Source organism: Haliotis rufescens, unplaced genomic scaffold, assembly GCF_023055435.1.
Source record: "Haliotis rufescens isolate VD_foot unplaced genomic scaffold, xgHalRufe1.0.p SCAF_6, whole genome shotgun sequence".
NCBI classification, from domain to species: Eukaryota; Metazoa; Mollusca; class Gastropoda; order Lepetellida; family Haliotidae; genus Haliotis; species Haliotis rufescens.
The window spans coordinates 1,581,322-1,598,261 of NW_025964334.1; the positions used below are offsets into that span (position 1 = coordinate 1,581,322).

The 16,940-nt window shown below is 39.1% G+C and overlaps 1 protein-coding gene across 1 annotated transcript; it reads right to left on the reverse strand.

Annotated features, from left to right (window-relative positions):
- Positions 1–4,641: 4,641 nt before the first annotated feature.
- LOC124116854 (26S proteasome non-ATPase regulatory subunit 10-like) lies at positions 4,642–8,265 on the reverse strand. The gene is made up of 2 exons (XM_046478427.2): positions 7,028–8,265; positions 4,642–6,134 (listed from the first exon to the last, which is right to left on the reverse strand). Exons 1-2 carry the CDS (start codon positions 7,158–7,160, stop codon positions 5,314–5,316), a joined length of 954 nt encoding a protein of 317 aa, XP_046334383.1. The 5' UTR covers positions 7,161–8,265; the 3' UTR covers positions 4,642–5,313.
- Between the last annotated feature and the right edge of the window lie 8,675 nt (positions 8,266–16,940).

The window sequence follows — 16,940 nt, forward strand, 5'->3', positions numbered from 1 at the left end:
CATTCTTTCCATGGCTTAGGGGTGTTTTAAAACAACCGGTTATAGTTGAATGAAGTACCTCTTATGCCATACATTACATTTAGCTCTGGAAATCTACATAAATCTTTTATTTGGTTAAAAACACAACGTGTATACAAATTCTAATAATATAATCTAGAAAATTAATTTATGATTATACTATAATGATTGCATTAGAATTCCATTAACAACATTTCCTCTTTTACATGTTTGTTTTATTAGTTCCAAGCATCTAATGTGTCTTTCGCATATGGATTTTGGACATCGGATTGGATTAGGGATATACACCCCCACTCCTATGCTACAGTAGCCAGCCTTAATCGATTGAGGGATAAGGTGTTCGAGAAAAGGTGAAGACGGTAAATCGTTTGACAGCTGTGACCGACTGTTGGTCAAGATCCATGGCAATGTCATCTCCGGTCATGCTGGACAGGCAGCGTGTTGTCTGACGGACAATGCCCTTACACGAGCTCAGTGTCCTGTGCACTGAGACAACAACTTTGATATTGACAAACTCTTTTATTTTGAGAAGATTTACAGATTGTTGTCTCCACGCACATTCTACAAGGAGAGAGCCAGAACGAAGCTTGGCGACATTTGTAACCTCGCCTCAGATACCAATTCGATTGGTTCTTTGTCTGAAAGCTTCGATTGCCAAGAAACGTGGCCAATAGTCGGATCGATTGGATGTGCCGTCGTTAGACGAGGTATTGTCAGTATCTGTGTATCGTCTTTTTGAACCAGGGGGTTTGGAAGCCATGTTGAAAGGAAAATATTTCAGCACCCCTTTTCCCCACCCACTATGGGTCTGCAAGGACAGTCTTATACTGCAGCGGATTTCCAAGCTGCAAAGCCCGAGGATAAAGGGGTGGTAACCTCCAGCAAATTTGACGCGAAAAACTATAGCTATCTGCCAAATTTAGGGTCAGGCTGGTTCGGCCCATGAAAATTAATTGGAGACGTACATAATTCGGAGGTCAGCATCACCAGATTGGCCAATGAGCCAAAACCTTCTGGGCATAGCGCTCTAAGCAAGTGTTTTTTTTATAGATTGATAGATATGAAACATTTAAAATAGATTTAATTTTAAATACCAAAAGTGTGCGTGAAATAGTTTATGCACCGAGCATGACATGACCAAGTCGATTGATAGAATCAGACCCATTCTACCGCCCGTCTAGTTAGGGTCGAAGTGGTGTGTTGGACTAAGGAGCACTATTGTCGGCTCCGTCGTCCTCAACCACCAGACTGCCCAATTCGGTCGCCTTTCACGACCAGCAATGGGGTGCTGAGGACACATTCTTGTTTATCTTCCCCGGGTCCCCACGGGGAGCTGTTCATGTGAAGTGTTCACGCTCAAGTCTGTCTGGCAGTTTATTGACGATGGTGTTGATTTACAGGCTGGATCAGAGTGTGTTCTCTCGATAGACGCACATGTTTCTTTTGGTTTTGTAGTTTGAAAAACTTATTTGCATCTGCAAAACTGATGTTTCTTGTGAAATATATTTTATTGATTTCCATTTGTTGTTTCAAGATTCTTTTGAGAACAAGGAGTGACCCTTGAGCAAGTGTTGACAACCTGAATGTCTTTTTGGCATTAGGAGCATCTCAGGATTAGGAATGTAGATTTCAACATTCATATTGCAGTAACCTGCCCTTGCTGATTTGGAGCTTTTTGAGATGAAAAAGAAAAGAGGAATGCGCTAGATAGTTGAGAATTGTTCCGGGTTGAGGATCTTTTCACAAACAGACACCTGTCTCGCACAATTTCTTTACTCATGTTGAGAGTCCTGTGAGCGGAGCCTGATCTCAATCTTGATGTTTTTAACCTCACCTACAATGCCATGAACACCCATAGATATTGTAAACCAGTGAAGATCCGTGGCAGAATGGGTCTTCTTTTGGTTGATGCATGTCATCGTAGCTCCGCTGATATTTGCTGAGTGTGGCGTTAAACAACAAACAAACCAAACCAAACCAAAGATATTGCAAACGGGTTCAATTAAAGAGGTGGCTTGTCCATTGTCTCAATCACAAGGAATCGTGTTCAATATGCTATAGATTTTGGAGGCCACTGTTCATCATCATTATCTAGTAGACGTTTAATTTTTTGGGAGGGTCTATCTATAGTCATGTGGGTATGTATATTGTTTCATCATCCGGGCTGCCCATCCACCATGTATTATCATAAAGACAATAGTAATAAGTGGGTTTCCGACTTGCAGCACCGAGGATACTCAAGTAGAATAACCAAGACAGTAATTATTCCATTAGATTGGTCCATGACTCGGGGCATACGACTCTAGGCAAAGTAAATACCTGAAACATGGCCATTGGAAATTTGATATCGATTGCTATAAACAAACAGGTCCAAACATCAAGTCCAAAAAGACCGGAATACAGTTGGTGCAAGTACAATGACTAATGTACAGGGCTTGGCGCGAATCATAGGACCGGGGCCATCCTTGAGAGGAGATATGTGTCGTTATTGTGTTTCAAGTTTCAAGACTGAACCAAGTCGTTTGAGATGTCACCACATCTTGTATCGATCTTGAGAAGTTAAGTAAATGGCTTGTGTATAAAATCCTTCTCATGTCATTTCTTCCCAGGAGGCAGCCGACCAACACCACACATTAACAGTATCTTTAGAAATTTTGTCACAACTGAACAACCTTTGTCAGCCCAAACGAAAAACTACAACTGAAAAATATGTTCATTTGTAAGGTCATCTTTATATTTGATATCATAATTAGTTTTTGTGAGCGTTGAGTTGAGAACAATACTTAAAGAAACTATGAATCACAAAAACCTGGACAAAAAGGCAATGTATCTGTTTCATCTTCCTAATGTTACAGTGCAAACCATTTCAATGCCTTCATTTAAATCTTCATTCATCTAAACTTCCTAAATGTTTCAATATGATTCCAAAGTCACCGAAATTTTATATCCCCTTTGTGACCCGTGAAGATTCCGGGGTAGAATAGGTCTTCAGCAACCCTTGCTTGCCGTAAAAGGTGACTGCTTGTCGTAAAAGGCGACTAACGGGATGGGGTGGTCAGGCTCGCTGACTTGGTTGATGCATGTCATCGATCCCAATTGCGTGGATCGATGCTCATGATATTAATCACTGGCATGGATTGTCTGGTCCAGACTCGATAATTTACAGACCGTCGTCATATAGCTGGAATATTGCTGCTGAGTGCGGCGGTAAACAACAAAGCAACCAACCAACTATCCCCTTTGTACACAACTACGAATAACATAAACTTGGGCAAAACGGAAAAGTATCTATTTCATCATCATAAGACAGTAAACGGCCCAAAGTGAATGAGTTACTACGACAGTCATTACTGATCCAGCTTTTCCATGGTATCTGGACGCACGCGCGAATACGGAGTTAGCGTTGGGCGTCTCAACGTGCGTGATTCCCGTGCACCCTTTCGAGTTGAGTTGATTGGTTCAACTGTGTCATATGGCCCTGTGACGCAGGGGTAGCATTATGCAAATGGCTGTTTCAATGAATGCACGTTCCACCCGACACTATCAGGTCTGGTTGTTGATGAAATATAGTGATAGCTAAATAGACAGATTTTTTATTCATGCACCGATTGTCTTTAAATGTAATTTCCAGTTATGTATGTTTAATAATCTCATACCAACTTTGACTGGAGTAGGTCCGATAGTTTTTCAGATATTGTAGTAAACGTCGGTACCTTAAATTACCTTCCAGACTATACAAGAACTGGTTACTAGGTACAAACTCAGTCAGACAAACCAGTCAGACAAACCAAAACATTTGCTATCAGCTTTTACGTTAACTGTTGTTTGCAACGCACAGTGTTATGGTGACGGAATGCGCATTTTCCGTTGTTTGAGATGAAATGACGTGAGCTTGTGATTTCTTTTTAACTGTATTGCATTATCAAAAGACGTGTGTTAACCCGGTTATTTTACCTTTACTTATTATCCCCCGCCCAACAAAGTTGGCGGGGGATATAGAAACGGGCTCCGTCCGTCCGTCCGTCACGTTTCGTTTCGTTTCCGGAGCATAACTCATAAACCGTTCAATATTTTTGTTTTTGTTTTCATCAAACTTTGCAGGTCTGTCAGGTACATGCTGAACTGGTGCCTTTTGCTATTTAGAAATGTTAGAAAGTTTTATTTTTTACGTTTCCAATATGGACTTGGGTTCCAAACTCTTCCTTTTTTACAATTTCCATGACAAGTTCCACCTCGGTTAAAAAAGATTAGGGTTTGTTTAGATTTAATTATGTCATAAATTCTGCAACAGGGGCGGGGGATATAGCCACGTTAGTGGCAAACTCTTGTTAAACATTCTTTTATAACAATGTTATTAAAACTTGTTGACTATATATGAACTAGGTAGGGACTGAAGGATTGTAGTTCAAGATCGTCAGCTCATGATAAGATCAAACGCAACACACAAAGCACAAAGCAAACACCGTCAATGAGCTGACCACTCTGAGAAGGCCGATAAATAGTTTCTCATCACCTTTATCAAATGGGTAGGTACATGTGTTGGTTGTTTTTAAATTCCATTTTTAGTTCGATTTCCCAACTACTCTAAAGTAAGACCACAATTGTACTAAATGTAACAGAGTATAAGAAATTCCATATTTGTAAAATTTAATTTCAAGTTTTCAGGATGGGTTACTATACAAGTAATCCGTAACTGATAATAGCTCTATACAATTCAGTATCGGGAACGACAGTTGGATGTACATATGCTGATGTCCGCTCGGATGTCCAGGCATTGTAGCCCCCCCATCATCAGACAGCATCCCCTGCATTGCATGTAAATCTGCTGCATTTCCAAGCGCTCGGAGCAAGTATTCATGTATTGGGCAACTGGCGCCTAGGAGCCAGTTTCTTCTTATGCGACACGCAATAGAACTATAGCTATATGACTAATGTGTATCTTCTTACAGAGAGTGACAGGTATTTATTACTCCCAAGATTATAATTATCAGCGTTTAACACCAGCTCGCCGGAACTCTGATTTAGAGGTTACAGGGTGCTCTGATTGGTAAACTAATACTTTTGTGATTCTAGTTTACTTTTCCAAATGTTTATGTCTGACAATTAAAGAAGAATGTTATTATGATATGTTATAAATCTCTTCTTATATAATTTAATCATCAATCTTTCTACCTCATCGAGCAGAGCCGCTTTTATTTGAAATGAGAGAGTAACCAAATGTAATTTTGACATATTTCATTTCTCTTTAAACATGAAGAAATCATCTAACCTTAATCATGACCACAAACATCTCACCTACTGCGCGTGAGCGCCATGGGACACAAGAAGATCAAGCACGTCAAGCCATTTCAAGGATTTCACTATCATGACTGCATTCTGTCCTTTGTTGTTCCTGGCGTCTACGTCCACCATGTCCTGTGAGAGGACATACTTCACCATCTCCACATTGGTTTTCTGACAGGCTAAGTGAAGGATGTTATTACCGTCTTTATCCACTAGCGTCACATTAGCTCCTTTATGCACGAGTAGCTCTACCACCCCTTTATATCCCTTCTCAGCTGCCCTCATCACCGGTGTCCTCTCGTACCATCCTCTATCGTTAACACCCACCATGTCCTGTGAGAGCACATACTTCACCGCCTCCAAATCTCTTTGCAAGCAAACCATGTGAAGGATGTTGTTACCGCTATTATCCACGAGTGACACATTAGCTCCCTTACTCACTAGTAACCTCATCACTTCTCTGTGCCTATTTCGTGCTGCCCTCATCACTGCTGTCTGCTTCATCCATCCTCTAGCGTCGATGTTCACCAAGCATTGAGACAGGACATAATTCACCACCTCCATTTCACCCCTCCAGCAGGCCAAGTGAAGGATGTTGTCACCGTTCTTATCCACGAGTGACACATCAGCTTCGTAAGTCACGAGTAACTCTACCACTTCTCTAAATCCCTTTATTGCTGCATTCATCACCGGTGTTCTACTATTCTGCCTGCAGTTAATGTCCGCCTGACCCACAGACAAGATGCGTCGCACAGCTGATAGGTCCCCGGATAAGCAGGCAGAGTGGAGTTTTGCGTCTGCTGGCGGGAGCCGCGGTGAGGCAGTCGGTGTTGCTGTAACACAATGCTGACTCTATACATCAAGATGAACAATATTTACAGACAACAGTCTATGTATCTATGTAAGTCTACTGGCCAATTACACACCTTCACATTGTCTGTATGTAAACCCTGGTAAGCTAATAACCAAGAAGAGGCTGAGGTTACGAAATTGTTGCTCTTCTGTTTGTCTCTACAAGTGAGATCAAGACAAAGTGGTCACTACCCAGGTCGGGATTGTTTGTTAACTGATGTGACATGTCGGCGATATTTGAAACTTTAATTGAACATGCCATGTCGGCAAAATGTGTACTTTGTACAACAAATGAAGTACAATTGATTATGTAAAACATTCAATGGAACCGTTTTGGAAATGAATGAATATTTCAATTTGAAGTAAGACTTTATAATTGTGTTCTTTGGTGCTTGCTCTTGATGTTTGTGAAAATCTGATGTTTAACTACACTGCCAGAATTAAATTCTTTTAAATTGTTGTGTGATCTCTCCTTGTTGTGCATGGAGACTGTAAACTAGTATCAATATCATATCATGGCGAGACAGTGAATGTCTTTGCTATGTCGTCACCTCTACACAGTATCTCGTAGCCACAATATATCATACTTGGATGATATATTTCAGACTATAAACCCCACACCCCTCACCCTACCACGGTCTGTAGAATACAAAACGCGACACGTAAATGCAGTCTGAACTCTTTAATGGCATTTTTAAGATTACGAATGTAGTAGCAAAGTTAAAAGGATAATAAAAAAAACCCAGAAGCATGCCCTATAAAGATTCCCAGTATCCATATTCATCTTTAAAAAATCATTTCAAACCCAGCAGGAGAATTGGTGAAATTATAGAAACAAGATTAAGGCGTATACTTCTCTGCTTGAGACATATACCTTGCACACGGACAGCTTTTCCCGATCCAATCTCCAGGCTTGGACGAGTCAGATTGCAGACCTTTGCTGTATAGTGTTTGCTTGAGACCTTGTGACAGCAATAAAAAGGAACTTGTGAGACTCTTATTTGCATATAATGTAAACGACCATGACACTTCACTAGTCAGCTGATGATATATTGGTTGAATTTGTTGTTCAATTTTATTTGATTATTTAAGGACACGATGCAAAGGACATTTTAACTATGTTAGAGATAACGCTTTTTTCAGGGAATTGCCATTTGCAGAAGTCATATGCTGACTTTCAAAGACCTTGGGTTTCTGCAATTCATAATCCCCTAAATGTAGCTTTCCTTTTACATTTGTTTATGAATAAATTAAGCATGTGTATTCAGCTTCATCATAAATGAGGTCATAACACACGCATGTTTTTAGAATCCATCATATATTTTTTTACGAGTCAGCTGATGATACATTGGTCGGTTATGCTCTGTTCCAACTCGTTTTGTAATAAAGTTGCAAAGTGTAATAATTATTACAAAACGGGTTGAGAGTCGTATTACAAAGTGAAATGCACATAGCAACCCGTTTTATAATAAAGTTGCAAAGTGTAATAAACTTGGTGAATGATGCTGAAAGTGTTCAATTGGCAGCCATAACTTGCTGATAAGTTCAATTAGGAACACAAACAGTATTTACGTTAAGATTGGTCGTCATCATATCTACTTTGAATGCAAAGTTGACCCAACATTGGAATCGTTTCAAAGTGTAATACTTATTACAAAACGGGTTGAGAGTCGTATTACAAAGTGAAATGCACATAACAACCCGTTTTGTAATAAAGTTGCAAAGTGTAATAAACTTGGTGAATGATGCTGAAAGAGTTCAATTGGCACCCAAAACTTGCTTATAAGTACAATTAGGAACACAAACGGTCCTTACGTTAAGATTAGTCGTCATCATATCTACTTTGGATGCAAAGTTGACCTAACATTGGAATCGTTTCAAAGTGTAATAATTATTACAAAACGGGTTGAGAGTCTTATTACAAAGTAAAATGCACATAACAACCCGTTTTGTAATAAAGTTGCAAAGTGTAATAAACTTGGTGAATGATGCTGAAAGAGTTCAATTGGCACCCAAAACTTGCTTATAAGTACAATTAGGAACACAAACGGTCCTTACGTTAAGATTAGTCGTCATCATATCTACTTTGGATGCAAAGCTGAGCTAACATTGGATTCGTTTCGAGTTGCCCCCCAAGCCCCCCCACCCCCCACCCCCCCTCTTCCCCCCCCCCCCCCCCCCTCCCCACGCACACACCTCGATTTCTTAAAAAAACATTTTTCCTTGTGAAAGTTAACTTGAGTTAAAAATGAATAATCTTCAATGAAACTCTTGATTTTGGAATTTGTGTCTTGGTTTACTTCCTCTTATAAGTATGAGAGAGATATTATCAGCTCAATATATCATCACCGCCAATCCTTATCCCAAGGAGAATGATGATTGTATCACATACGAACATTCTACAAGTAATCATTTTCTAAAAAATTTGGCAATTACAGTGGATACAATGTAAAGTAAAACAGAGAAAGATAAGAAAACCTCTGCTGTCACTAGTGTGCTTAGTTGGTATTAGAAATGTTAGTCTGTGTATACAATAATTCTACTCATTGCAGAATTTCCAGTAAATAATTTACATCGCCATATGATAAGGCACCCTTGTAAATATTTTAGTATTAGTTGACAAGCGTATTTGGCATATTTACAGTTCCTGTGCTTCAAGGTAAGATAATCACACCGGGACAGACCTACACACGCTTGAGATAAACATAACTTACACTGGGCTGATTCGTAGATCCGCCGATCTTCTCAGTCTTCTTTGATTCACCAGTTGATTGATGACAGGAGGCAAAAATTAAGGAATTTTTCATACATCTAACTTTGCACAACTTGAAGTCAACATTCCTTAATGTGACAGATCTGTTCTTCATTTCCCCTGACATCTGCAGTCCACAAGTCTTTGTATGGCATGTGGAAAGCCCAAACATGAGGTAAACAGTTGCTGTTAATGCCAGCTGCAGAATGCAACAGTTACTTGAACACACCAGCAGCATCTTGAAGAGTTAACAGAGGAGTGAAAGATCCACTAATTAGTTAGACGACTACCTGAACCAAAGTCTGGAGACTGCAATGCATCAGTTAAGATATCACCACCCGGTAGACTATACCTCCATTAACTACTTACTGACTGAACACTATTCTTTATATTGCTTCCGTTGTAAAGGTCCTACATAAATAAATCATAACTTCACAAAGTTTTCTGAAAGCCAAAGAGATTCGAAAAATATATACTGTGCAGGAAAGAAACGCAAAAGTGATTGTAGATGTATATTTTATATAGCATGTGGATACTGAACAAAGAGAGTGACAGTTTTTTTAAAACATATTTTTCATTTTTTTGTGTGAACATAGCATCAAATTTGAAAATGTCCTCAATATGTCTACAATAAAACTTTTTGAAAACTTTGTCTGAGCTTATGACGCTCTTTGAAATGTTGGTAGAAAGAGCATGCTCTATTGTATCTTAAAAGTTAAATGTAAAACCCCAAAGGCTGGAGCTGTTGGAATATTGCTCGACATGAAGGGAAAGTTGAAGTCATCCCTCCTGTCACACAGTCCTGTGGAGAGTGTTTTGTCACTCTGAGTCTTTATGCATAGATCTAAATAGAAGTGGACTTGGAATACAACCTTGACCGCTTCAAGAATCCAACTATTCGGAAATAACATTTGATACTTTATTACCTGCTGTTGTCTTAGAGTACATATCACGAATTATATTCAGCATGTTGCCTTTAATATCTTGTTAAGCTAACACAAACCATAAACGATCTTTATTGATGGTATCAATAGCTTTTTAAAGTCTTCGAATAAACAATATAATATATACCTAGATCTGGATAAATACTTCTGAATTGGTGATTGTAGAGTAAAGATATAATCAGCTGTAGAATAGCCACTACGAAATCCAGCTTGACACGCAGGGTTTTTGTTTAACAAATCTGCGAAAGGTTTAAGTCTTATTTAAAACACACGTAAATATTTTACCGTATATGCCCATTACAGAAATTCCTCTATATGTATTCACATAATTTGTATTGCCTTTATTATGAAGTGGGAAAATTATACTTTCAGATCAATGTAATGGAAAATCACCAGAATTAAAAATACTATTAAAATGAACTATGAGTATGGTAGAAATACATCATCTCCATGTTTCCACATTTCAGGAGGAATTCCATCAGGTCAAGCAGCTTTACCACATTCTAAAGAAGACAGTGCTTCAACTATTTCTCCTTTAAATATCTCTCTATTTAGAGCATTATGAGGATCATCATCAACCTGAACAGGTATAACTTGGAAAAGGTAATGTCGAGTAAAGGAAACAAAATTCATCATCTAACACATTATGCTGATATAAATTATGGTGATTTAAAAAAGTCAATCCACTGAGAACTATTTAGCATATGTATTCAATAATTGCAACATAGGTAAATAAGTTCTTTTCCAAAATCGCGAACGTCTTTATCTCTTAAAAGCCTTGGTATATGAAATGAATCTTCTATATCTTCTTTGAGAAGTATTTAGAAGTTTGATTACTAAGTAAGGATAAATCTTATGGATGAACAACTTATATATTACAATAAGGAGCGACATTTCAGTGTAGGTTCTAGTGAGTAAGTTAATATTTTACATCACATCGGCAGTAACTCAGCCGTATCGTGACATCGTGACACCGTTTTCAAGCAAGCGATGTTAGAACCTACACCAAAACGTTGCAGTGTTTCTTTACTTTGTTCAGACATTAAGAACTTCCTTTGGGACATATGTTCCTTCATATATTTGATGAACAGAGTGAACAGAGCAAATATCTTTATTCTTTAACCTGCAATTAGCTGGACATGTCGTCTGTTGACTGTTCAGGTCATAATTTATTGAAACTGCCCTAGTCCTAGGATATAATTACTGTTTCCAGAATGTCAATACTAGTAGCTCACCTGTCTCCATCTGTACATTAAGGAACGAACTTTCTGGAGATGCACTTCCATCAAACACTAGGTCCAAGTTCATTTCACTTATCACAGAATTCGATGATGTATTGACAAAAACATTGAAGGACAAAATGGTGCATCCAGAACATTCCAAGTATTTGTTAACATGAAACCAGTTCAACTTCCCCAACGCCTCTTTTAAAGTGACAAACTCTCTGAGGTCCAACAGAAGTTAAACGAACTGGAGTATATGGGAGTGTTCGTTCGACCAGAGGATGTCGGCATTCACGTGGAGTACCACAATCCGTCCTTTTTGGTCAAGAAGTCAAGTGCAAGTTACAGATTAGTGACTGTATTCTCTGATGTTAGCAGATATAGTAAGTCACAACGTGTCCTTCTGCCAGATGTGGACTACACACTCGGACTACATGGGTTGCTGAACACCTATTCTACCCCGGAATCTTCACGGGTCTTTAGAGAGAGGCTAACTTCAGAGCAGCATGCCGTTCTTAGCGTTGGATACGTCTGTTCTCATGGTCCCTTTTTGCGTTTTTTTTATTACAATAAGACCGAGGGCTTTCTGCATTTAGTCCTGGATACACTGCAATGTGAGAAAGAAGACTGTGGGTATCTCTCTGTACAGGGGAACAGTTATTACATCAACTGGGCAAGAAAAGACACACACTGATGCGGGAGGGAGCCCTGAGTCAAGCGGACTGCTGCTGTACCTCTTCATGTATCTTTCAAACGATATTGTAAAAGTGTTTGCAGAAATACCAATTTGCTTTCATACTGAAACTTCAAAGGAATTGGGGAGAAACTGGTTTCATTTGCATTTAATTTCTACAATACATCAACTTTTCCTGATGCAGTTGTTGATATAAAGAGTGAGGAGTCATGGTGATATGACAGGACACTGACCTACACCCAGTTTCACAGGGAAAACATCAGATTTGAAGCCAGCAAAGCTATTGCATGAGTACATAGAGTTATAAGAAAGACCTAGAACTCTCAATAAACTTATCATTGATGCTAAATTAAAGTAATTTTTAAAAAACCCATCAAGCCAAACAGGATAAAAGGCTTTCTCGTCATGGAGAAAGGCACAATAAACTGGTGTGTTTCGTTCGTTAAAGTATGCAATTCTTTCAGGAAGAGCTAGACCAGCCCTTTCAGTACCATCATTTATCTAAATCCAAATTGTAGGGGTGGGGAAAGGTTATATTGTTACGTGTCTATTTTCGAGTCTGTTGAGAAGGATTCTTTCGAAAAGCATACTAAGGACTGTAGTTAGAGTTAGCCACTGTAGTTAGGTGGATCACTTTTACTTTTTCCTCGACCCTTATGTACTGGTAAGAAGTCGCCAATATGATTCACTTTGGGGATGTATTCCTTTTTAATAATGGCATTGAATTATACCATAATATGCTTTGATCTTCCATCATACTTTTTATGTTCATTTGTGAGCCCATCAGAGATTTATTGTTTTTAAGCCCTTTAACTGTACTTAATACCTCTGTTGTAGCAAATGGTCTCTTCGATGGATATTTATCAGTTACTTCGTAATCAGCATCAAGGGTTAAGTTGTTTTCAATACTTGTGACTGAGCATATAACTTCATCAGGAGAAGACCGGTCAAAATTACTTCCATGGTTGGGATTGACAAGCCTCTAAAGTATATAGCAAGGATGCCACAAGTGCCTTCCGCGTTACTACTTTAATTATATTTATAAAGAAGTTTGTGTCCTTGGCCCTTATTTTTGTTATATGGTGTTGCAGTTTTAAAATATTCATTTATATCTATTTCAGCTGATCAGGGTTATCTTTTGGTCTGCTTTCTATGAGCGATTGTTTGGATCTGAGATGCGTTTTTTTTAAAACTATGCTTTCCTCCTTTATATTTAACAAAGTTATGATCATTCTTAGCATGTGATATGCCGTTCTCTAGCCAATATCGTCTTTTACTGTGCAGTTCATCATGTTCAGATTGTCTTTTTTCCTGTAGGGTTTGATTTTGGGTTTAAACTTATTTGACGGGACACTTGGGATACTAATATTCACTAGGGGATGCGAATTGGGACACACTGCATGTATTTACTAAAGTAATTTTCAGTGAGTGAGTTGGGTTTAACGCCGCTTTTAGTAAGTTTCAGTTTAATAACGATACAACATAACATCAATATCACACGCTTTCTTCTAATTGAGTTTATATCCACCATTTGATTTTTAGGACAGTCATTTGTTATACACAGAAGGGTAGGTATCAGTGTCAATGGTATAACCAATAATATTATTCAAATAGTCAACACTTACAAACATCATTGTTCTCATCTCTTTACATTTGTTTAAGAACGTATACTTAGTGATGTCAGCTGATTGTGCAACTGAATATAGGGTTCGTTCATTTAGTACCCCATAAAGACAATGAGATATGTCTTTTGGAAGCAGGTTGTCGTACATCTGCATTAAAATCTCCATTATATGTATATGTCATACAACTCCATCACATAGTCTAGCTGTTTGAAATATGCACTGCCTAGGCTGTTAGTAGAAAGTAGTCTAGTTTCTGTCACATATACTGTGTTACTACCTATTTGTAGACTTCCTTCAATGACATTTTGGCTTTGTAATGAATTAACAACGGATACCCGACACCAATCGCCTTTACATAGGAAGGTTGCTTTACCATCTGACCCTCGCTGAGAAGTACTGGTACAGCTGCATTTGTAGTAAACATCTATATGTAGTATCACCATGTATAGTGTTAATAAGAGAGGCATTTTGTTCACTAAATCAATGTTCAGTCACAAAGAACAGTCATGTGTTGTCTAGTCCGGCACATAAATGATGCGTACTGTGCATAATGCCTCGTATGTTCCAAGTTGCTATTCGAAGCGTAACGAGAAGTATGAGTTCACTATGTATAATGTTCATTATTAGCATGACTTTTCATTCCCGGTTCTTGAGTTGTCACATGTTTTACCAAGAACGTTTTGTTACCCATTCTCTGCAGTTTACCGATATTTGGCGTCCGAGTGTGTAGTCCACATCTGGCAGAAGGACACGTTGTGACTTACTATATCTGCTAACATCAGAGAATACAGTCACTGATCTGTAACTAGCACTTGACTTCTTGACCAAAAAGGACGGATTGTGCCACTCCACGTGAATGCCGACATCCTATGGATGAACGAACACTCCCATATACTCCAATTGGTTAAACTTCTGTTGGACCTCAGAGAGTTTGTCACTTGAATACGTTGCGTTGGGGAAGTTGTACTGGTTCCATGTTAACAAATACTTGGAATGTTCTGGATGCACCGTTTTGTCCTTCAATGTTTGTGTCAAAAACATCATCGATTTCTGTGATAAGTAAGATGAACTTGGACCTAGTGTTTGATGGAAGAACATCTCCAGAAAGTTCGTTCCTTAATGTACAGATGGAGACAGGTGAGCTACTAGTATTGACATTCTGGAAATAGTAATTATATCCTAGGACTAGGGCAGTTTCAATAAATTATGACCTGAACAGTCAACAGACGACATGTCCAGCTAATTGCAGGTTAAAGAATAAAGATATTTGCTCTGTTCACTCTGTTCATCAAATATATGAAGGAACATATGCCCCAAAGGAAGTTCTTAATGTCTGAACAAAGTAAAGAAACACTGCAACACAAGTGGATATGTTGCTCGTCTCTATGAATTGGGGCGGGTTGTGAAGTGGTGAGACTGGCGGGAATCAAATTACATCTAATTTGCTACGACCTAAGAACAGTTATTTATTGACATCAACTGTAAATTCTTTGACAAATTCATTGTATCTGATCAAAGAGTTCCATTGGGTTCACACAGGGCAGTGTTAACATTGAAAGGGTTGCAATGGCTATCCAACTATGTTAAAATAACACCATGGTGCCGCGCATGAACGTGCAGTAGCCTCTGACGTCAATTTGGACACCTTCAAGCGATTGTATTTGCCTAACTACTCCTTATAGGTGTGTCGGATTTGATCGCGTGATATTGAAGAACAGTGTGTTTTTCATCTCTCAATCAAAAGTATATCCAAGTGAGCAAACGGAAAAGACATTAGTCTACATTGTGTGTTTGTGAAAGGCGCCATTTTTGGTGTAGCGTTTTTGGTTTAAATGTGCAGGCCTTTTGAAGCACTTTGCAGTGACCAAATCTCATGAAATGCGATAGCACCCGAACAAATATCCCTAACGTCACTTTAGACATCTTCAAACGGTTGTATTTCCGAAATGATCTCTTATAGTTGTGTCGGATTTGGCATCAAACGTCTCAGGATTTGGAGAGCTTTCCAACGATGCCAACGAGCCATCACGCTCGATATTTGAGAAAGGTTTCATCTCTCCATCAAAAGTACATTCAATTGGGCAAAAGTAAAAGACATTGGTCTACATTGTGGGTTTAAGAAACGTGCAAATTTTCGTGTTTTTTTACGTAAATGTGCAGGTCTTTTGAAGCACTTTGCACCCGAGCGCGGTAATGGGTAATCACAAGGGGTGGTGCGCATGCGCGTGGTTAAACATGTGGTGTTTTTGTCAGAGGAGCATATTCTTCCAGTTTGATCTTTCTGTCAAGGAAGTAATCTTCACAGACTGACTATCTAACTCAGAATCTCCTGAATATAAAGCCGAAGAAAATCTGGTAGTCATTGAAGCGTTACCGACTTCTTTCAAACTGTTCAGTGTCATAGCCATACAGCTATTGCGTTCAGGCGTAGAACCCACCCGGGGCCAGATACCCATAACACTTCTGCATGAAAACGGCCGATCCTATTTACAATTTAATTCTCACGAATTACTGGATAAACATTCAACCCGACAACAGATTGCTAATCTGTACTCCCGCTTCCCTGTCAACCTCTTAGCCTTATGATGGTTGAAAAGAGGCTCGCTCATAAATATGTTGGATGCAAGTGCGCGCTCGTTCATTTAGAATATCTGAAATATTCATTTCAGTTTGTGATCGTGACACACTAAATGTTTTAAATTTCGTAATACATGTTTAGGACTGACTCCAATCATTTGTTATTCATACTGATTTCAGAACGTTATATTCCTGATATATATAACCCCTATCAACGGTATTGTATACCGCCAAAATAACAACTTATCTAGTTCCAGTCGTGTAAACGGGGTCGTGCCACTTAGCGGAGGGATAGTCGAAGAATCAGCTAAGAATCACGTTCAGTAAACATTTCTATAGAAACCTGAGAGATCATGTGTCAGGTTCATGAATGAGTGATTGAGTGATGGGGGTGTACCGCCGCTTTTGACAGTATTCCAGTTATATCACGGCGTGTCAGCTTAATGTGGGAGGAAAGCCCGAAGTGATGCAGGTCTTAGACGTTTACCACTTCGGTGAAACACACGAGGACGGGTAGGATGCTGACAAACCTAGAAACATAGACGGCGCGAACCAGGACTTGAAGCCACAATAATAAGTTTCTGTGGTACCCAAGGGACACACTTCTGCACAGATGATTGCGGTGCCTTACACGACTGGACCATCCGTGCCGCCTCAGGTTCATCAACTAATAATTACCAGAAAAAATTGGATGTGAACTGGGTTCAAAATAGATAGTCCAGATGTATGTGGTGCAGAAATTCACTGTGCAGAGATGCATCCCTTCGATGTGCAGGATCGTTTGTTCTCCCTTTGTATGACTATGATCCCTGACAGCACCACTCCTGTGGTCCTGGATCTCGATATATGTGGTGAACATCTACGAGCAGCGACTTGAACCTGAGACGTCGTGATATATAACTGAAATATTATGCTGCCCTTTAAGACCCGGGCCCGCTGACTTGGTTGATGCATGGCATCGTATCCCAATTG